The 20,516-nt window shown below is 38.3% G+C and overlaps 6 protein-coding genes across 9 annotated transcripts; 2 read left to right on the forward strand and 4 right to left on the reverse strand.

The window, feature by feature from the left end:
• Positions 1-627: 627 nt before the first annotated feature.
• Positions 628-1,720, reverse strand: LOC143369960 (mediator of RNA polymerase II transcription subunit 29-like). Of its 2 annotated transcripts, none has more exons than XM_076814492.1 (2): positions 1,577-1,720; positions 628-1,286 (listed from the first exon to the last, which is right to left on the reverse strand). In XM_076814492.1, exon 2 carries the CDS (start codon positions 1,277-1,279, stop codon positions 704-706), a length of 576 nt encoding a protein of 191 aa, XP_076670607.1. In that variant the 5' UTR covers positions 1,280-1,286; positions 1,577-1,720; the 3' UTR covers positions 628-703. The 2 variants fall into 2 exon arrangements, with proteins under 2 accessions (XP_076670607.1, XP_076670608.1); XM_076814493.1 differs by having other exon boundaries at positions 1,571-1,689.
• A 1,231-nt stretch (positions 1,721-2,951) lies between these two features.
• Smc2 (structural maintenance of chromosomes 2) lies at positions 2,952-7,298 on the forward strand. Its single transcript, XM_076814461.1, has 8 exons — positions 2,952-3,217; positions 3,404-3,826; positions 3,899-4,177; positions 4,254-5,027; positions 5,117-5,704; positions 5,766-6,387; positions 6,475-6,728; positions 6,801-7,298. The coding sequence occupies exons 1-8, from the start codon at positions 3,050-3,052 to the stop codon at positions 7,224-7,226; spliced, it is 3,534 nt and encodes a 1,177-aa protein (XP_076670576.1). The 5' UTR covers positions 2,952-3,049; the 3' UTR covers positions 7,227-7,298.
• LOC143369951 (ribosomal protein S6 kinase-like 1) lies at positions 7,095-12,212 on the reverse strand. 3 transcript variants are annotated; one of them, XM_076814471.1, is made up of 7 exons: positions 11,956-12,212; positions 11,608-11,723; positions 9,574-10,734; positions 9,336-9,469; positions 8,097-9,261; positions 7,929-8,024; positions 7,095-7,849 (listed from the first exon to the last, which is right to left on the reverse strand). In XM_076814471.1, exons 2-7 carry the CDS (start codon positions 11,701-11,703, stop codon positions 7,748-7,750), a joined length of 2,754 nt encoding a protein of 917 aa, XP_076670586.1. In that variant the 5' UTR covers positions 11,704-11,723; positions 11,956-12,212; the 3' UTR covers positions 7,095-7,747. The 3 variants fall into 3 exon arrangements, with proteins under 3 accessions (XP_076670586.1, XP_076670585.1, XP_076670587.1); XM_076814470.1 differs by having other exon boundaries at positions 11,792-12,212; XM_076814472.1 differs by having other exon boundaries at positions 11,680-12,212.
• Positions 12,213-13,958: 1,746 nt separating this feature from the next.
• Positions 13,959-15,188, reverse strand: Rpn12 (regulatory particle non-ATPase 12). The gene is made up of 3 exons (XM_076813751.1): positions 15,031-15,188; positions 14,719-14,791; positions 13,959-14,640 (listed from the first exon to the last, which is right to left on the reverse strand). Exons 1-3 carry the CDS (start codon positions 15,136-15,138, stop codon positions 14,021-14,023), a joined length of 801 nt encoding a protein of 266 aa, XP_076669866.1. The 5' UTR covers positions 15,139-15,188; the 3' UTR covers positions 13,959-14,020.
• Positions 15,189-15,585: 397 nt separating this feature from the next.
• Eef1gamma (elongation factor 1-gamma) lies at positions 15,586-18,986 on the forward strand. Its single transcript, XM_076813744.1, has 8 exons — positions 15,586-15,748; positions 15,875-16,024; positions 16,391-16,454; positions 16,537-16,679; positions 16,911-17,213; positions 17,284-17,589; positions 17,889-18,041; positions 18,124-18,986. Exons 1-8 carry the CDS (start codon positions 15,737-15,739, stop codon positions 18,277-18,279), a joined length of 1,287 nt encoding a protein of 428 aa, XP_076669859.1. The 5' UTR covers positions 15,586-15,736; the 3' UTR covers positions 18,280-18,986.
• A 101-nt stretch (positions 18,987-19,087) lies between these two features.
• On the reverse strand, positions 19,088-20,516 carry Mrpl49 (mitochondrial ribosomal protein L49). Its single transcript, XM_076813753.1, has 3 exons — positions 20,376-20,516; positions 19,583-19,769; positions 19,088-19,481 (listed from the first exon to the last, which is right to left on the reverse strand). Exons 1-3 carry the CDS (start codon positions 20,478-20,480, stop codon positions 19,207-19,209), a joined length of 567 nt encoding a protein of 188 aa, XP_076669868.1. The 5' UTR covers positions 20,481-20,516; the 3' UTR covers positions 19,088-19,206.

The following is a 20,516-nucleotide window of genomic DNA, read 5'->3' on the forward strand; positions in this document are numbered from 1 at the left end:
CCTATTTCTACGTGCTTACTAAAACATAAGGCTGATAAGCGGCTCCTCTCTGTGCGGGGCCGCTATTTCTTGCCCGTGTACATACGCTAGCTCTCGCGATCCAGGCTAATTTGTTTACGTTCGAATCCGGGGATGTATCGAAGCTTCTGTTCGATTCTAAACTGATCCAGGGATGAGCAGGAAATGATAATGCGGGTTAGGGTGCACGAGCAACGGCTGATAGTACTCGCCGATCGCTCGTTGCAGCATCGGTTTTGGGGGTGTTACTCTCGATCCCGGTGAATGTCCGTGCAACGATGTCCACATGGTCTTGACGTGAATCATGTTTTAATATTTATAACCGAGTATATGCGTAGAACGTGCTTCAAGTTATGTAGGATAAATCTGCGAGCTGTATAGAAGCGAAGTAAGTTATGGGTAAAGGGATTGAAACTTTGCTATATCCATATTAATGTCCTCCTACATATGCAAATCTTTCGACATACCTTCTTATTTTTATATGCAAATTCGAATGGTAATTATGCATAGAAATTCGTAGGTTCTACTACCTAAATTATAAACAATTATCGAGATTCTGGTAGAATGCATTTTAATAGAAGTGTGTATAAAATAAAGTATACATCAAAGTAGACTTGTATCACATTTATTGTCGTATTATAATTAGTCTCCTAAAAGTAAAATCATTCGCGCGATAGAAAATAATTTATTCGCCAGACGCTATCGTATGTGCTGCGGAGATTAGAGTATCGTGAACCTCGCGAGCGTACGCAACCTGTGCCCTTACGGTCATTAAGAACTGAGGATAGGTTAAAGCAGGACCTTCTTGCGCCGCGACTGTGTCAGTACGCGTTGGTATTACAGATACCGGTAGATATCGTAGAGAACTAGAATTCTGTGATAAACATTCTATGGAAGTCTTCAAATGCAATTCTATTTGATCGCAGATTGAATAAAATTCTTCCATATTCTTATTGAAACGGTGGTCGGGTTGGTCGATACCCTTCGGTGATCCAACATCTACCAAACTATTCTGGTGCAGCGTTTGGGCAGCGGTTTTCAGAGCTATGGCTAACGATTCCCTTAGAGGACCGATCAATGATTTTACTTTAGAAATATTGTCGAGCTTTTCTTGCGTCTGTTGCTGCTGCTGCTGTTGCTGCTGCTGTTGAACTTGCTGCGGCTGCGCTTGCTGTGGATTTTGAGGAATTTGAGGATTTACAGGCTGAGTCATTTGTCCAACCCCGATTGTTCCTGGTTGTTGAATAGGAGGAATATTCATGGTGGCTCTAACAATGCAACAATCAGGAAAGAGTTACATATAACTTACAGAGAAAGAATGTCATGAAAATATGGTTCATATGCTTGTGTAATTCCGATCGTTGCTTAAATAAATGTCTAATATTTCGAGGGATTACGAACTTTAATTCACCAATTGTTACAATAGTTTAGATATAACCTTAAATTACTATTAATCCAATGTACTTAAATACAATCTGTTGCTACGTTAAATTTATTTCTTAAGTTCCAAGGTATCGTTCACTTTAGTGTAACAGAAATAACGCAAACGGACTTTTACCTATTTTCTTGCTAAACAGTTATAAAACAAGCAAAACGGATCACTGCATTTAAATATGTTTTGTTTTTATGTTTTTAACTGAAACTTGAGGACATTCAGATTGGGATTCCGTGGTGATGAAATTCGTAACCAGAGGGCCAGTAACGCCAGTAGATTCTCGCATGCTCTCTAGCACGTCCAATTCAAATAGTTGAATGTTTTTATAGAAAGTCTTTGTTTCAATTTAAGTCTTTGCCTAATTCTATTTGTTTTCAAGCGCGATATTTCCAAAATAATAATTGTTACTATATTAAAGATTATTTTTATTTCTTTACAAGGCTTTATTTACGCGCATACATAGAAACTACGTCCTAGAATTTCTCTAGAACTCTAAAATTTTCATATCTTATGTAAAAAATGTTTTACGTATATAGTATTTCACATTGAGAATGTATTTATAAACTATTCATATTTTTATTAACAGCGGTCTTCAGAAATTCAAGAAGAAAGGATAGACAAAAAATCGTCAAGACTGAAATTGGAAAGGGCAGGCATCAAAAGCAAGTCTTATGGGTGGTATTATCAGTCGTTGCTTAAGACTAAGATCTTTTAAGCAACGACTGATAATACCGCCTTTATTCTTTGATTCATTGAGCTCTATCAGACAAGGAACACAGATACGAGGGATTGCTTTCTCTGTCTTACTAGACTATAGATGTATAATGCATTTCAGTGAACTTATCCGCGCGCACAAAAATGTAAAACATATCCATTATTCTTATGAATAATGATCGCAAAATAAAAGAAGATTCAAATGTGTTAAAATTACTCATGATTATTATTTTGAGAGTCGTAACTGATGCTAACAAAGATCATGGCGTGCCGCGTGGCGTCTATACCCCCACTACACACAAATTTACTACAGGATAGTAGGAAGAAGAAGGATACATTCACACACTATCTTCGATTTTTGTCGGACCGCTGTCGCTCTATTTCTTCCCACTGCTGTTCACACTCCAGTTAGGATAGAGCTCAATGGTTTGATTAGAGCACTAAAGAGGTGAGCCATATTGGGTCCTCTGGAGAAAAAAGATTATTGAGTACTCGCCTTTTTGAGTATTGTCAAATTCGCTTTATAAACAAAATATAAACTTAAATGTAATAAAATACTCAATAATGTGTCGTGCTACTATGCATCAATATCAACAACGCATATTTTGTTTATAAAGTGAATCTGACCATACCCAAAAAGGCGGGTACTCAATATTCTTCTCTCTTCAGAGGACCCAATATGGCGGATGCGTATACTCACCTCTTTAGTGCTCTAATTTGATGCTTGTTTGCCTTCTATATAGTTCGAATGTGTTCGAAATAAATGTATCATGATCGTACCGGTCAGTGTCCACAAAATTTGAATTTGCTGTTTTATTTACTGTGTGAAACTACAGTCAGGACGTGCTGCTCAGTCATATTTATAGTCCATTTGATTCCAAGATGCATATAAAGTCTATGGTACTAGAAGGATTTAAATCGTACGGGAAAAGAATCGAAATAAATGGGTTTGACAAGGAGTTCAATGCAATCACAGGATTCAATGGTAGCGGGAAATCAAACATTCTGGACGCAATATGCTTTGTTTTAGGTATTACGAATCTTGGACAGGTATATAATTGTTTTTAACGTTCTTATAACTGTTTAACTGTAATCTGAACATACTTCAGTCTTCTAAATGTAATTAATTATTTTACGAAATGTTCTCATGGAAGAAAGTCCCTCTCGTGCCTCTCAGAAACAAGTGTCTCTGTGTAATTACGAATAAGATTTTCATGTTCTACTTCACTGTTACAGGTGCGCGCATCGTCGCTACAAGATCTAGTTTATAAGTCTGGTCAAGCGGGTATTAAGAAAGCCAGCGTTACTATAACATTCGATAATCACGATAGAAGCTCGTCTCCTATGGGGTACGAACATCACAATGAAATAACAGTTACGAGGCAAGTCATTATCGGCGGTAAGAATAAGTACCTAATCAATGGAACTAATGTGCAGAACAAACGTGTGCAAGACATGTTCTGTTCCATTCAACTGAACGTGAATAATCCGCATTTCTTGATAATGCAAGGGAGAATAACCAAAGTCCTGAACATGAAACCCTTAGAGATTTTATCCATGATAGAGGAAGCCGCTGGTACTCGAATGTATGAAAATAAAAAAGAAGCTGCTTTGAAAACTATCGAAAAGAAAGACAGTAAATTGAATGAGATCAATCAGGTATGATTTAGTTTTTATAATGGTCTTGTTTAATTTAACGACTCGGAGTCTGATAAGCATGTCACGCGTTAGATTTTGAAAGAAGAGATAGGTCCGAGATTAGCGAAACTTAAGGAAGAGAAAACACAGTACGTGGAATTTCAACGTATAGAAAGAGAACTGGAACACTGTAAAAGGATTTGCATCGGTTGGAGATACGTGAAGGCCTTGGAAGAAAGTAACAAAGCAGAGGGAAGCGTGCAAGTTGTTAAGGATAAAATAGAGGAGAAGATGCAAGGGATTGCAGCTGGCGAAGAGGAACTTCAAGATATCGAAAAAGAATACGAGGAAATAAGCAAGAAAAAGGACACGGTGTGTAGTTTGGTATAAATGACTGGGAAATTGTGATATTCTCATCTTTCTCCTTCTAATACTTCATTTATTTCAGGAAGAAGGAGGTCATTTACAATCTTTGAAGGAATCATTAGCAGCGGCAGAGAAAAAGCAATTCAAATTATCAGCAGAAGTTAACAGCAACATAGAAAGTATTAAAGCTGCGGAAAAGGCAGTGGAACAATTGAAGGGGAACATAAACGACGATGAAAAAACTTTCACGTCGAAGCAAAAGGAGTTTTCCGAAGTTGGAGGAGTTTTCAAGGACTTGAAAGAGATGGATCAGCAGGATTGCAAGGCGGTGCTAGTCGCGCAACAGAAGTATCAAAAAATTACTTCCGGCTTGTTGCAAAGTGAAGACGGCGGGAACGCGACGTTGGAGCAGCAACTAATAACGGCCAAACAAAACGCAACGGAAGCACAGACACAACGCAAGCAGTGTGAAATGACATTAAATCATAACAAAGAACAGTTGAGAAAGAAGACGATAGAATGGAAGAACACCGGGGATGAGCACAAAAAATACGCTAAGGATCTTGAGGCTAAAGAGAAAGATGTGAAAAATTTGGAGAATGAGCTGAAGAAACTAAATTACGAAGATGGCTGCGTAGAACAGCTGAAGCAACAAAGCCGTGATTTGGTGAATGAAATAAGAGCGCTAGAAGACAAAGTGTATTCCTTTGAATCGAGATATCCGCAAATCAGGTTCGAATATCAAAAGCCCGATCAGAATTTTAATCCCAATTCTGTGAAAGGTACCGTGTGTAAACTAATCACGGTCAAGGATAAGAAAGCAGCGTACGCTTTGGACATTGCTGCAGGAGGAAAGGTATTCGAGTATTTTTATATAAATCTACTTAATCGATCTGCAACTAACATTTCGAAGGCCTGAATTTTAATCCATCCTTTGGATTTCAGCTGTACAATGTAATAGTAGACACAGAAACTACGAGTAAACAGATACTCCAGCGTGGTCAGCTACAGCAACGTGTCACTATTATTCCTCTGAATAAAGTAGGTGGAAAAACAATGGATAATCAAATAATTGGTTTGGCGGAAAAGATAGGCGGCGCCGAAAACGTTCAAACAGCATTGTCCCTTATAGAGTTTCCAGAAGTGGTTCGACCAGCTATGACTTGGATTTTTGGCCAAATCTTTGTTTGCAAAGATATCGAAACTGCCAAGAAAATTGCATTTCACGATAATATTATGAAAAAGTGTGTCACTTTAGAAGGAGATGTTATCGACCCTGCTGGTATTTTGTCCGGCGGTGCAGCATCGAAATTCGGATCGATTCTCTTAAAGTTAGACGAACTAAAAGATATTCAGCAGAAGTTAAATGACAAACAACAGGTTCTTCAAAATATCAAGGCCACTTTGGCGAATGTGAATAGTGTCGCGGAGAAGTACACGTCGTTGAAGCAGCAGTTCGATTTGCGGAGTTATGAAATCGGGGTAGTGAAGCAAAGATTGGGCCAGACAGTGTACTATAAAATAAAGGAAGAGGTATGTTTTATAAATTTCATGAACGAGAATAGAGTAATTAGGAAAGTTAATACTTTTACAGATTGATCAGTTGGAAAGCAGCATCAAAGAACTTCAGGAGAAGATGGCAGCCGCGGAACAGAAGGAGAAGGAGAATTCTAAACGTGCCAAACAGCTAGAGAACCAATTGAAAGATTCTACCAACATTCGCGAAAAGCAGATAAAGGAAGCTAAAAGTGAATTAGAAAGGTTGAAGAAAAAAGCTGAGAATAGTCGTAATGAGTGGCAAAAACGGGAGCGGGAGGCAGAAACGCTTGAATTAGAAATTGAAGAATTACGAAAGGGTATCGAAGCTGGGAAGAACAAGTTACTGGTGGCGGAGGAAAAATTGAACGGCCTACAAGAAACGGCAAATACATTAGAAGAAAAATTGTCCGAATCGAAAGATACTGTGCAGGATTTGCAGAACAAGATAATGGAGCAGAAAGCCATTATTAGTAAGCAAAACGTTCGCATGCAGAAGCTTATGACAAGAAAAGAAGAGATCCTGAAACAAAATAAAGATGCGGAGCTCGATATTAAAAAGTTAAATCACGAAATTAATTCCATCAAGAATTGTGCTGCGGAGTGTAAGCAAAGAGTTTCTGATCTTACTCGGAAATACGAATGGATTGAGCAGGATAAGGTCTATTTTGGAAAAGCGGGTAATTTATAGTTTGTATTCAAGGCGACAGATTCTGATTTTGGTTTTCAAATGATCACTGCGTAATATGTTTCTTCTATTCCCGCAGGCGGTATTTATGATTTCGAAGTTAACAAGCCGGACGAAATTGAGCAAAAAGTTCAGAGGCTGCAAACGATGCGTGAAAAGTTGAGTCGGAATATTAATACCCGTGCTATTAGTCTATTGGATAAAGAGGAAGAGCAATATAATGACACGCTAAAGAAAAAGAGAATAGTTGAGAACGATAAAAGGAAGATATTAGAAACGATCAAGCATTTAGACGAAAAGAAGAAGGAAACTTTACTTAAAGCCTGGGAACAGGTTCGATTAACTTATATTCAAATAGAACTAAGTATTCAAAGGTTCAAATTGCACGAGATTATTAATTTCTAGGTAAACAAAGATTTCGGATCAATATTCAGTAGTTTGCTGCCAGGAACTGACGCGAAATTGCAACCTCCGGAAAATCAGTCGGTCACGGACGGTCTGGAAGTGAAAATTGCATTTTCTGGAATTTGGAAAGAATCGCTAGGGGAATTGTCTGGAGGGCAGAGATCTTTAGTTGCTTTATCTTTAATCTTGGCTATGCTCCTATTCAAACCAGCCCCGCTTTATATTCTGGACGAAGTTGATGCTGCTTTGGACCTCTCTCATACAGAAAATATTGGTTTAATGTTGAAACGACACTTTAAACATTCACAATTTATTGTTGTATCATTAAAGGATGGAATGTTCAACAATGCTAACGTAATATTTACAACTAGGTTCGTTGATGGAATGTCAACAATATCTAGAAGCGAAAGAATAAGAAATAAATAAACATATATTATACAATTTAAGTCTATGTAAATCTGTTTATATAAATAAATTAATATTTTTTATGACGATCGATTACATGTGCATATAATGAACATTTCTTGTGTAGCGCCTTTTCTATACGATAATAGAATAGCTTTCACACATTGCCTTGCATATGTTTACAATTCTTTACGCTTATTAAATACATTTCGAACAGTGGATTCCTTAAACTTAAACGGAAACATAAAGGAAGTTAAATGTTAAACACGAAATTTCATTTTACATACATTTACTATATTACTGTGAGGTATTTAAAGATGCTGGATCATCTAATAGTCATAAAACATTCACAATTCTCAATATAGTTATGTAGTAACTACACAAGCACGGGACGAGTTACTTAAATATATGTATTTCTGAAGAAAGATCTCTCGAAGGGTCATTATTCTTATTTACTAAAAGGAATCGGTTCTCAAGAATTGTTTCAATATCAATGCATTCTACGAAACATGTAATGTAAAGAAAGAATCCACGTTATAGACTTAGATCGTATTTACCAAACTAGACCAATTAATATCGCCAAAGAAAGGATGCTGTTTTATCTCAGGTATCGTCATCCTTTCGTTTGGTTGGTATTTCAGGATCTGAAAATTTGTGACCACACGATAAACGTTGTTTCATACTTCGCACTTGTACATTTAAAAGACCAATTTGGAGGCTTACATTAAGAAGTAAAGATTTCGCATTCTCCGATAGCTTGTTGAGAATGTTAACAGTGGAATGTGGCTGAAATACACTTGGATGCTTCGTCTGAAATTTCTGAAACATAAAAGTAGTTATCTGATATCCATGCTTCATCGTACGCCTCGGAGAATGTTTATGTTAACGTACATCGCCTACTATCAATTCGTATAAGAGAACGCCGTAACTCCAGATATCGGTCGCAGAAGTAAGAGGAATTATAGGCGAAAACATACATAATTCTGGAGACGAATATGGATGTTTATACTTCAATAAATCTATATCGTGATTGGGTAAAATGTACGTCAATTGCGCGTGTCCATTATCGTCAAGTAATATATTATCTGGCTTCAAATCAAACACTATAACTTCCTGTTGATGCAGAGCTTCTAATGCTAAAAGTATTTCCGCGGCCCAAAGGCGAATCACATTTTCTGGTATTGCCCACTGTTCTTCTTCGACGTCTCTATTGTCGTTTATTGTTGATTCTATTACCTCTATGGTATCCACATACCGTTGTTGATGATCCAACGTGCAACAATTACTTGTCCCAATCTTTTTATTGGCTTCCGAGGGCCTATTTAATTCACAATTATTTGTAACCTGGCCAGCTTTGTTACCGGTTTTATGATCTACAGCGAAACCTTTGCTACCAGTTTTCTTTAAATTTGTTGTCTCCATCTCATCGAAACTAAGATCTCTATAACTATCGCTTAACGATGAATTGCTAGTACTACATTGACTCTTTGCTTTTCTAATGTTGTTTGGTGATAAATAATTAGAGATTATCACATTTGGCTCAGGTATCTTCTCGGTCGCGCCGTTCCTGTTTATACCGTCAATTTCTAACGATATTTCATTAATGTCTACGGACACGCCGTTCCAACTTTTAGACTGATATACACTGTTCTTCAGATTCAACAGTGTAGTATTATCTTCGTGGCTCATCAAACATTCCGATTGATGTAATCGACTGACAACAGAATTACTTTCTTTTAAAGTTGCGTTAACAGACTGCAGCAATATTTGTGCCTTCTCTAATAATTGCGTAGTAGATACGTCGCTATACTTTTCATGATTTTCTTCCGCTGGCACTGAATGTATTTCCATTTGTACTTTGGAATTTGTACTTGCGAAGTTTAAGTCTTCTATCGATGCCTTAGTGCTTTCTATTTCAGTTTTTATACTACTCTTCTTTAAAATATCATTATCACTGACTGTCTTCTCGGTATTGTATTCCAGAATTAGTTTATCACACATTTTGTTATTGTTAGATTTATAATGTGAAGCTACAAAGTCCCACAACTTCCCTCGGCTGTAACGATAATTACATGATCACATTTCGTTTAATTGGACTAAGTAGCGATCTATAATAGTTTGAATGCTTACCTTAGATACTGCAAGATTAAGAACACAGTCGTCTCTGTCTCAACACACGCGTGTAATTGTACCATGTACGGTACTTGACCACGCAATATGTAGTTACTTATATTTTCTTTATTTGTAGACAATTTTTCAACAGCCTAGAATGGAAGAATCAAACGTTAGTGTACAATGTTGATAATGCGCCTCGTGGTACACGGTACGATATTATGCAGTATAATAAGAATTCTTAAACCATTCATACTTTTACAACGCTGAGGCAGTTCCGACGGACATCTTTGACGAGCATAACTGATTCTATAATGCTGAGAACTTTATAATGTTGAAGCTCCGATATAGGTTTATTTAATAACGAGATATTACAATTCAAGTATCTGTTATAAAGTTTCTCAGCACGTTCCAAGTACTTTGATATTTTCTCCTTAATTATGCCTGCCCTTATTTTATTACAATCGGACTCGACGCCTGACCGTAAACTAGAGATTCCCATTTTGTACTGAGTAAACGCTTCTCCGTATTCGGTAAGATCTTCGTGCCTAAAAGCCGCGCTCATATGGGCAGCTGCGATTAAAATATATTGCGAGGAGTCTGGCCACGATTGCGGTAGATCCGAGCCATCGTGCGCCGTTATACAAAAACTTAAATCTTCCACAGTTGTGGTAACTTTTGGATTACTACGCGATGTTTGTACAAGTATAGTATCTTTATCATTCTTAACATTATGGTTCGTATCCCCGCAACAGTTATTCTTCTTACAAAATAATTGATTATCCTCTAAGTCGGGTATAATCTTCTCCGAACTATTACCCTTTACGAGCGAATTATTAGCTGCGCTCTTCGTCATGGGTGTTACCTCATTCTCGATTCTATTATCCGTATCATTCGATTGCACGGAGTTTAACTCCTTTGATTTACATGCTTCTTGAGATTGCTTTGTTTCAGTTTTAGTAGCGGAAATAGGTAATACAGAGCATGAATTTAACGAGCCTTGAATACTTTTAGACTTAAAAATACTTTGAGAAACAATATCCTTGGAAGGCGGAGTGTTTATATAAGCATGGCGTTCATCCTCAGCCGACGTGTCGGAGCTAATAGATTGGGAGCAATCGTTTAAGCTATAATCCGCGTGACTAGTTTCGAAGAACTTTATGAATGTGTCGCTAGAGTACAAGTACGAATGCCTTCCTATAAATTCTAAAAACTTTAACGCACATTCTCTTCTCTCTTCTATTACTTCCGCCTCGAACCTGCCAAAGTACTTCGGCTTCGGTAACGCCGGAAAGCTTTCCTTAACTTGAGATCGCAAGCACAGGGTGCTTAATTCTGAGTGAAGCTTTTTAAAATCATTATATCGCTTCCACACGGACACTTTAGAGATTTCTTCGTGAGAAGACTTTAAAAACACCTAGAAAATTACAGTCCATCGTAAATTATAATTCAAAGCAGTGTTTGTACACAATGTCAACCAACGAAATCCATTAAAAAATTCAATTAAAGTATTAATATCTGTAAGCATTTAAGGGGGTAGGTTACCCTAAAAATTTTCGAAAATTGGTTTTTAGGATGTTTGCATATTCTGCTAGCTATATCTTTTCTACGTATTTTAAGCGCAACCAGGCCCCAAAATTCTAAAAAATAAAGGAATTACAATAAAAAATATGCGAGCCTGCACATGAGATCTGATAATGATGAAGAAACTTTAAACACGATTTCCCAGAAACTGCGTTTTCTAAAACGGTGAACATAAAGTCTCGAAAACCGCTCCAACGATTTGAATGAAAATTTACATGGAGTTGGAGGAAACTATTCCCTTCCATGTATTGAGAGTAGATTTTCAATACAAATTCTTTAAAAAAAGATAAAAAAAATATTTTTCTGACAAAAAAAGGAAAAAATCAGAAACATCAACATATAAATTGTATTAATTTGTTTAACAAAATTTTGCTTCCTGCACAAGATGGATACTGTCTTGCAGATTATAAAAATGCCTTTACTTTGTGTTTTAGGTAATTCACCTGTCCGGAATCGTGTTCACCATCAAACGGTGCATCGCGTACAAGCTCTCACATTTATATTCATAACTTTTTCCCTATAAATATATTTAAAATTTTCTTTTTGCGCATTAAAGTCAACGAAATGACGCTTAAAAAGTAGAACAAAAATTATCTCTATATTCATTTATTACTTCAGAATGTGCGTTTGAAGAATGATTTTGAGCTGTTGAGGGTAACCTACCCCCTCAATTAAAAATTACTGTAATTCTCACTGTATATCATACCACAGATGTGACTTTGTAAATAGTAAAGCCCTTCTTATGCCGTGTCGTTTCGGGAATAATAAAACGCCTCACCCACTTGTCTCTGACGGGTGTCATCGTTTGCACGCTGTATCAAACTGCAAATCCAGAAGACTCGATAAATTATCACTCTACCGTCTTAATTCGCGTATTTCTATCATCATACTTTCATTTATACGGCTTTTTTTCTTCGTTTACGAGGCATGTATATTGAAATTGATTAATCGTCAGATACTGTCACTTCCATGCACTTCCATATATCGATACACCAGTGTATGCACCGTAACTATTCACGGTATATGAGTCGTAGTAAATATTCTTAAAACTCACGTTTATCTTATTGCCTATAAACTTTATGGTGAACGAGTAAAGTCATGGTGCACGAGTGTCGAAATATATTCCCCGTCGTCAGCCGTTTCCGAAATATCAGTGGCAGAAACACTGCGGCTAACTAGACTAAGTACACAGTCAATATCGTGACATCATATCAATGGTATCTTGTTACACTATTTGCGTATTGCAGTTAAGAATAATTAAGGGGATCAGTGAATAATACATTATCCCCCGACATTTCCTCCCTATGCCATCTGAGTAGTGATGCGCGATATTTATCGATAACTGTACATATCGATATTTGCATGTCGATATTTTGATATTTTTTATCGCTATTTCAAACACTAATAATTGCAGGTATCGGTAACGTTGTGCAAAATATCGATAATTGTTACTGCACCTTCTTCCGTTCAAGCCAATTCAAGCTAATTTTCAAATTACTGCGTCTAACTAAAATTCAGTAATTCCTTTTCATACTTTTATATTGAATGATGCCTATGATGTTTCTTATTAAAATAAAAATTCTAGATTCCTTTATAAATATGATTTGGAAACAGGGCCGGTGGAACCCAGTATGCAAGTTATGTGCCACATAAGGGCGCCAGTTGAAGGGGCGCTAAAGCTATATCGCACGCTTAATAATAAAGGAATCCAACTCCCACATAAACAAAATGTTAGTGTAATTCTTTTTTTTGTACTTCGTAAAGGCAAAACATATTAAATAGAAAACAGGTGCAAAAAATTGAGGCGCCCCAATCATTTTCTTGCATTGGGGCGCCAACCATCCTCGCACCGGCCCTGTTTGAAAAGTAGATTATTTGTTTTCATTTTAATACTTTTGAATTGCAATTTTACAATGCAATACAATGCAATTTTGTTTGCTGTCCAGATTCACTCTAAGGGGGTGAAATTGACGCCTGAAAATCCGTTTTTTTTTTAAGATTTTATTATAACTCGCGAACTGTAAGAACTGTAAGAACTATAATTTACCAAATGATAGTACTAATTGAAAGATGTAACTTTCTCCTGAATACTTTTTTCTATTTCCTACAGTTCACGAGTAATAATAAAAAATAAAAAAAAATCAGGGGTCAATTGCACCCTCTTGGAGTGATTTTGGGCAGCAAACAAAATTGCGTGGTCCTCAGGAGGACATTCCCTACATATTTACAGACTTTCATAATTTTTTGAATTTCCAGGTTCGAGGTCTTCCCTTGTCAAAAGTATGGGGGTTGAAACTTAGTAATCCGACATACATGAAAATGGTTACTCCTACGAAAAAAACTCATAGCACCTTTTTTATAGAGAATTTCCTAAGCTATAAATTTCATAATAACTCTTTTTATCGAAAAACTGTTAGATAACAAGATATTCGCGAAAAACTATTTTTTTCAACCCTCTGTAAAATTTTTAGCGGCGCTCGGATCGATGGGGACTTTTGATATATTGTTTAAAACAACCAAATAAAGGCCCATACCAATATTTAGCTTGCTGGGATTTATTCCGAAGACAGATCCTAATTTCACTGGACTAGTGCGCTGCTGCTGCTGGGACACGAAGAAGAGAGAGAGAGAGAGAGAGAGAGAGAGGAGAGAAAAGATGGGACCTTATTATAGTTTATAGTCCGTTGGGCAATATAAGCGAAAATAAGCTTGAAACGCCATCCTGTTTGAACACAGGAAAAAAACAATAAATAATAATAAAAAATAAAATAATTTCTTCGATTCGCTTCGCCAAAATGCGCGGCGGCCTTAATGCTCCAGATTTGAAAAACTTACCGAAATATTGAAATAGAAACTTCAATAAGAATGAAGAATCAGCAAAACGCGAAAAGGATCGGTATGGATGAAAGTAATTTGCATACTTTCGCAATAACATTCTGTTTCTCCTTTTTGGGATCATTGTAATTTATTTATAAATAATAGGACTTCCTGTAACTTCGTACTTTACGTAAGATTCTTCAGTTAGAATTTAGTAGAGAATACAAGAAGCACATTCGATCCCTAATAATTATATGACAATCTTTATTTATCTATAAAATACAGACAGGTGCACATGCTTGTTAAACAATCATTTCCAATTCCCTCGCGTAGTCGATGGCTAACGTAGCCAGATCTGCGCTCGGGATCGGTTCCTCGGTTTTCTTTTCGCTTGTTGTACTGAAATAGAAGTAACCGTCTTTGGCCAGGGTCCAAGTCTTTTTCGCCGCGAATGCTTTCATGTCCTTCTCCGAATTCAAATTCAGCATCCTCGAGGAGTCTTGGATAGAGATCTTGTCGTACGCGCTCTCCATGCACGCGCCGATTTCATCGCGAACGGTGTTTAATAGAATATCTATGAAAAAATTGTACGACGCTGCCGGCACGTTCCCTTTCGCTAAGAATATTTTATTGTACGACCCCTCCATCAAATATTGCTCCAAGCTCAGTGGATGTCGAATGTAAACGTTCGATTGTATCTGATCGGAAGGAAGCAGCTCCAATTCCGTGTGAAACTCGGCGACCCGATTTTGAGACAGCAAAAACAGTAGATTCAAACCAAGTAGATGATATTTGTAACCCGACTCCATCAGCCTCGACTTGTAATCAAAATAATAGCATTTCAACTGTGCCATGTAACGCTCGAAGGAAGGTATGTCTTCCGTTACTATACTCCATTGAGCACCAATTTCTAAAATGTCACCTGCAATTATTAAAACATTTATGTAGAATACTGAAACAACAGAGAATCTTAACTCCACTTATGCGTGTCGATACGTACGAGCTATAAGCAATTCATTCTGACTCGCTGTGCTGTTGGACGTTGGAAGGAACATCAAGTGTGTGAGGCCAACCTGTGGAAATTAATTACTCCGTTACACTGCTAACGTAACTATTGCTTAAAAGGATCAACGCACGCAAGGGGAACTCGAAATCAATGGGAAACAGTAATGTAAACGGTGAAAGAACTTGGTATTAAAGACACGATGACAATCCATTTTGACAGACCGCAAACGTGCGTGAGGTTATATTTCTATATTTCTCAAAGAGGAATTCCAGCGATTGAGAGATTAAAATGTATTGTATACGCCACCTTTAATTGATTAAGCAATTCGCCACATTTCTTCAAATTACACGGCGTCGCTGTCCATTCTTGTTTTAAATTTTTGTACAAAGAAACAACATCCTTCAACGCTGCCATTTTCGGATACAAATACGGCCATACACATGTATACTATAGATAGGTAAACATAAAAAGAAGCGTGGCCATTAACGGAAGATTGTTGCGTGTAAACGGGGCTTGAGCTCTAATTCCCGATCGCGCGTTTCCATATATTTTACAACAAAAAAGAATAAACCAACCAACCGTATATTTAAACTAGCTGAGCACCAGATTACGGTGAGTGGTTCTATCTGTAACGCATTTCCTAAGAAATATCCTATTCCGCAAACAAAGCTATCATTCCTTTGTACTTCAAGCGATATATAAATGCTACAGTGACGATCCAATCAGGGTTGCGCATTTTGCAAGTCGTCCGTTCGCTTTTTACGTTTCCCACGAGTTCTAAAGCCCGACGAAATTAGGAGAGTGTTGCCCGCGGTATTATTTAATATCACAGTTTCCTTTAAGGCGGAATTCGGATTCGAAATTTTCGAGTGCCGGCTGCAGAAGTGTGCGTGGGGACACACGTATAAGGCCACGTCGGTAGGGTCGTATCTATTAGTGCGCAGAGACTTTATGCACGCGAGAGAAACGATCTTTACCGGCCTTCGACTTCCTCTTCCCGTAACTGGATATAATGGCGTTCGGCGTAAGTCTCTGTCATGCGATTCGTACCGCTAAACATCGCCGTCAGGATAGAACGATGGAGGCGCGCGTTCCTTCGGGAACGCGGTTCGACGGTGCCGTCAGTTAATAGAGTGGCGATTTATTTCAGACTCTCTACACGTACCCCGAAAACTTCAGAGCCTACAAGGTGCTGATCGCGGCACAATACTCCGGCGCTCAGATCAAGATCGCCGACGATTTCGTCTTCGGCGAGACAAATAAGAGCGAGGCTTTCCTGAAGAAGTTTCCACTGGGAAAGGTGAGTCTACCTTTCTGCCAGGCGATGGTATTTTCCTTGCTTTCGCGTGTACGTTACATAGAATCCGGTAAACCAGCTGGTATGGCTCGGGGAAACGGTTCCTGGATGTGCTGGGTGATTCGTCTAGCTGGGCTAATCGGCTTTATATTTCTCACTGTGGCGTTTAGTACTCCTTTGAATTCACATGTTCCGTTTGTAGTCAAAAGAATTCTTTGCATACTTATGAGACAGTTTATTATGTCAAGTTGATATAAATCCATCTTCTGCATTGTTCGCTGGATGCATACGTGAAATTACTGGGATAAAATGTTATATTGCGGTATGTCTTAAGAGACTTATTAACATGTGCTTCACTTTCTGTGTTAGGTCCCAGCTTTTGAGACAGGCAATGGAGAATGTATTACAGAGAGCAATGCGATTGCTTATTATGGTAAAGTTTAGAATTACTGTACCACATTTGCACGAGTAGGTTTATATAGTTTGTATATCTAACGCAAGTCTTTGTTTTTCAGTGGCTAATAATCAATTGAGGGGTAATACCGACCTCGAGCGTGCAGAAATTATTCAGTGGTTCGGATTTGCTGATTCCGAGATTCTTCCAGCAAGCTGCGCATGGGTATTCCCGTTGCTCGGTATTATGCCGTATAATAAGCAGGTGCGGACAGTTCCTCAACGTCTTCTCTAATTAATTATCCTCCTTCAAAGGCAAAATTAGTTCAATGTTGTGGCTGCTTTTGTAACTCAAGGAGGTACACGAACGTTAGCATACCGTATATCAGCGTATGGTTTTTACACATACGTTTTGACGAGATGCGTACAAATGTTTTTAAACTTGGATAGGTTCTTGTATTAAAATTGGAATGGTTTTAACGAATGGATATTGCAGACAGTCGAGCATGCTAAGGATGATGCGAAGAAAGCGTTGACTGCCCTTAATTCCCACCTACTAACGCGTACTTATTTGGTCGGCGAGCGGCTGACTTTAGCTGATATTAGTGTGGCCATGACATTACTCCATTTGTATCAGTATATACTTGAACCGAATTTACGTAAACCGTACCAGAACGTAAATCGATGGTTCCAAACTGTTATCTACCAGCCAGAGTCGATGGCTGTGATCGGTGTCTTCAAATTGGCTGAGAAAACTCTTGAATATGATCCGAAGAAGTACGCAGAAGCTCAAGGAAAAGTAAGTATCGCGGAGTCTTAGGAATGCAAGCATGCTTTACGTGGTAGCAATAACTCACGCCGATTTACAGCCCTCGAAGAAGGAGAAGAAGGAGAAAGAGTCCAAGAAAGAAGCCAAGGAACCGAAAGAGCCAAAAGAATCTAAGAAGGAGCCAGTGGAAGAGCTGGATGCAGCAGACGCTGCTCTAGCCGCTGAACCCAAAACAACAAATCCTTTCGATACATTGCCCAAAGGCACCTTCGATCTCGATGATTTCAAGAGATTCTATTCTAACGAAGATGAGGCAAAGTCTATACCCTACTTCTGGAAAAAGTTCGACCCGGAACATTACAGTATCTGGCTCGGCGAATATAAATACAACGACGAGTTAACGAAGGTAGAATAAAAATATTTGGTCCTAAAATAGTTTCTCCACTATTACACAGGGTGTTACTCTACTGATAGCCAATACTCTAGGGGGTGACTATTCGGGCGAAAATGAGACGAAAATGAAGAGTGACGAAATTGCGGTAAAGGCTTCGTTTTCGAAAAAATTGAGAGTCACGCGTATTTAGTTAAAATTCAAAATGAATTTTCTTATTTTCGCCGGTATAATCATCCCCGTGGTATTGACTATCAGTAGAGTAATACCCTGCAGCTGTATTTATCGATACACGTTGTGCTTGCCTTCCACAGGTTTTCATGTCTTGCAATCTAATAAGCGGAATGTATCAACGGCTAGACAAAATGAGGAAGGCAGCGTTTGCCAGTGCCTGTCTGTTTGGCACGGATAACAACAGTACTATCAGCGGCATTTGGGTTTGGCGCGGGCAAGACCTTGCATTTACGGTTAGTCTCTTTTCCTTATATTTCTTCGCGTATGTGCGATCGATCGGATGTAAAATGTGACGGTGGATTTTCTTTCGTACAGCTGTGCCCCGACTGGCAAGTGGATTATGAATCGTACAGTTGGACCAAGCTGAACCCGTCTGAAGAAGAAACAAAAAAGCTGGTCCAACAATACTTCAGCTGGACTGGAACCGATAAGGAGGGACGCGAATTTAATCAGGGAAAAGTTTTTAAGTAAAATTTTGCCATATGCTTACTATTAAACAGAACACTTTGTTCGCATGAAATAAACGTAAAAAACTGATTGAATATCATCGAACTTTACATAAAACAAACCTTTAGTGTCCTGTATTTAATGGGATGTTCTCAAAAGAAATGTTCCTTTCTATAGATCTCTGTTGTATAACTTAATGCTTCTACCTTTAAGTTCATCGTATCGCGTTGGATGGATGCCTTTCCGAAGCTAGTTTTTACTGCACTTTTTTACATATGTGTAATGGTTCAACGAGTGTGGCATTTTGATTTGACTTTAGTAACGAATCACTACGGCACGGGGCGTGGAAACCAGATCGTAACTTTTAACAGAATGGCGTGATATTTACTCTGGCATGCGTACTCTTACAAATTTCTATTCCATATACTTGCGCTAAATTATTTAATTTATACGTCGTTTTAAAACTACCTATGTTGTGACTACATAGAGATACGAATAATTTAATAGATTTAAGGAATAACGTTGCTTTATTCATTTGTTACTGGCTGTTTAATAAAAAAAAGAGCACACACCATGATTTGTAATTGAACGTCGGACTAGAAACACGAAGCTGTGGACACATTGTAACACCTATATTTAAGCGAACTGCTACACATACTACAATTCATTCTTCGTATCGGCTTGCGCGAGCTTTAGTTTTAAATATAATGCATATTTTTACAAAAAATAAAGCTGTTGAATCTTTAACTATTGAAATAAAATTTGCGTGTTTTTAAAAACTCTACAGCGCCGTTCAATTACCATATCGATGCCAAGAGCCGAACATTGAAAATCGCAAAACAATTACACTCTTTGTTGTTTTATTTCTTTTAACAAACAGTGATTACAGTAAATTTTTTTTTATATTTACAAGGGTTGCTTTTCGCTTGTGAGAGTGACGATTACAAGCATTCAAAATCCTTTCTCATCTAACCACTTCTTGACGAGGGACACGTGGTCGCCCCTGAATTGAATTTCACCTATGAGTTCGTTCACACGAACGCCGATTACTTTGTTCGTCTGTTTCTCTAAGTACGTTCTCAATTCAGATTCTAATGCCCAGATGTTACCGTGAATCTTACGGACAGTTGTTATCCTTCGTGTTCCTCGAAATGTAACGCCCATATAGACGGGTATCATGTAATTTTTTGTGCGCTGTACATAGTATGGATGATCTGCCTGCTTTGCTGTTAAGTTTAAATTAATGAGCATACATGAAGTCACTGTCTTAAAGGGACACAGAGATTACCAGACGCTCGGAGTGTTAAAGGTACGAAATACAACTCACCGACAGGTGGTTTCCATCCCGATGGTAATTTCTTGTTTTCAAGAGGAGGTACGGGCACAGTCTTAGGTTTAAGCAAGCGCTCTACGTACTCCCATTCCTTGGGATCCCTCGTTACCTCATAGTCCGTGTAATGCGAAGGATCTTTGTAGATCGGGGAAGATTTGTAAGTCCCCCATCTCTTATGAACCTAGCACGAATGAAGATGAAAATTAAATTTCTTCCTTTCAACGATTTAACAATTAGTTCGGCTAAAAAATGTCACAATTTCTTGTTGCCATTTTGCTTATTTACGTACTTTTAGGTTAACGCAAAATCAAATAAAGATGAGTTACATCAAAACATTCGCGAACACGTGCTCCCTTACATCTCGCAAAAGTGTGCCCAGAATTCTCCCATAAAGCTAAAAAAATTCACACATTCCCCCCATCGAAGTTACAAAAACATGGCGCACAAGTCGATCTCGTAATTCGGAATTCAACGATTCACTCTTCAAGGTTCACGCTCGATCGCGTTTCACCTCATCACAACTCTGCTCCCATCCTAAACTTCGACATCGCAAAGATCCTTTTCCTCCAATCGTGCAATCTCGATAGGGATGCAAAAAGAAGGGTTTGGAAGTTACGATGAAATGAAAGCTAACGACTTCGTTAATGAAGTACGTAACTTCGCCAGGCGCGTGGCCCTTCGTTAGACCGCCCGCAAGGTAACCATGATGGAAACGCGATAGAGCACGCCGACCAGCCATGAGGAGCTTAATGAGAAATGAAAAACGTACGTGGATCGGCGATATTACCTGAAGGACGATCGGGGCAGCTTTGTCTATGATTGCGGGCCGCTCGAGGGGCCTAAGGATAATCGCGGAAAGTTTGGTGCGGGCTAGTAGCCGAAGGGCGGCCATTTTGACTTCGGTAAATAAGGGTCGGTGGCCGCCATT

This window comes from Andrena cerasifolii, chromosome 6 (assembly GCF_050908995.1).
Source record: "Andrena cerasifolii isolate SP2316 chromosome 6, iyAndCera1_principal, whole genome shotgun sequence".
NCBI lineage: Eukaryota > Metazoa > Arthropoda > Insecta > Hymenoptera > Andrenidae > Andrena > Andrena cerasifolii.

What these genes read in the sequence shown, in the direction of transcription:
- Smc2 (XM_076814461.1), top strand. Translation starts at nt 3,050, where the DNA reads ATGCATATAAAGTCTATGGTACTAGAAGGATTTAAATCGTACGGGAAA. An exon ending in ACATTGCTGCAGGAGGAAAG is followed by an intron (nt 5,028 to 5,116) that starts GTATTCGAGTAT and finishes TTTGGATTTCAG; the next exon opens with CTGTACAATGTAATAGTAGA. An exon ending in ACTATAAAATAAAGGAAGAG is followed by an intron (nt 5,705 to 5,765) that starts GTATGTTTTATA and finishes ATACTTTTACAG; the next exon opens with ATTGATCAGTTGGAAAGCAG.
- LOC143369951 (XM_076814471.1), bottom strand. Translation starts at nt 11,703, where the DNA reads ATGACACCCGTCAGAGACAAGTGGGTGAGGCGTTTTATTATTCCCGAA. An exon ending in TTTACAAAGTCACATCTGTG is followed by an intron (nt 10,735 to 11,607) that starts GTATGATATACA and finishes GTAATTTTCTAG; the next exon opens with GTGTTTTTAAAGTCTTCTCA. An exon ending in TTAATCTTGCAGTATCTAAG is followed by an intron (nt 9,262 to 9,335) that starts GTAAGCATTCAA and finishes TTATCGTTACAG; the next exon opens with CCGAGGGAAGTTGTGGGACT.
- LOC143369960 (XM_076814492.1), bottom strand. Translation starts at nt 1,279, where the DNA reads ATGAATATTCCTCCTATTCAACAACCAGGAACAATCGGGGTTGGACAA.
- Mrpl49 (XM_076813753.1), bottom strand. Translation starts at nt 20,480, where the DNA reads ATGGCCGCCCTTCGGCTACTAGCCCGCACCAAACTTTCCGCGATTATC. An exon ending in CTGCCCCGATCGTCCTTCAG is followed by an intron (nt 19,770 to 20,375) that starts GTAATATCGCCG and finishes CATTCGTGCTAG; the next exon opens with GTTCATAAGAGATGGGGGAC. An exon ending in GGGATGGAAACCACCTGTCG is followed by an intron (nt 19,482 to 19,582) that starts GTGAGTTGTATT and finishes TAAACTTAACAG; the next exon opens with CAAAGCAGGCAGATCATCCA.
- Eef1gamma (XM_076813744.1), top strand. An exon ending in AGAAGTTTCCACTGGGAAAG is followed by an intron (nt 16,025 to 16,390) that starts GTGAGTCTACCT and finishes TTTCTGTGTTAG; the next exon opens with GTCCCAGCTTTTGAGACAGG. An exon ending in ACGCAGAAGCTCAAGGAAAA is followed by an intron (nt 17,214 to 17,283) that starts GTAAGTATCGCG and finishes GCCGATTTACAG; the next exon opens with CCCTCGAAGAAGGAGAAGAA.
- Rpn12 (XM_076813751.1), bottom strand. Translation starts at nt 15,138, where the DNA reads ATGGCAGCGTTGAAGGATGTTGTTTCTTTGTACAAAAATTTAAAACAA. An exon ending in AATTGCTTAATCAATTAAAG is followed by an intron (nt 14,792 to 15,030) that starts GTGGCGTATACA and finishes TAATTTCCACAG; the next exon opens with GTTGGCCTCACACACTTGAT. An exon ending in GAATGAATTGCTTATAGCTC is followed by an intron (nt 14,641 to 14,718) that starts GTACGTATCGAC and finishes TAATAATTGCAG; the next exon opens with GTGACATTTTAGAAATTGGT.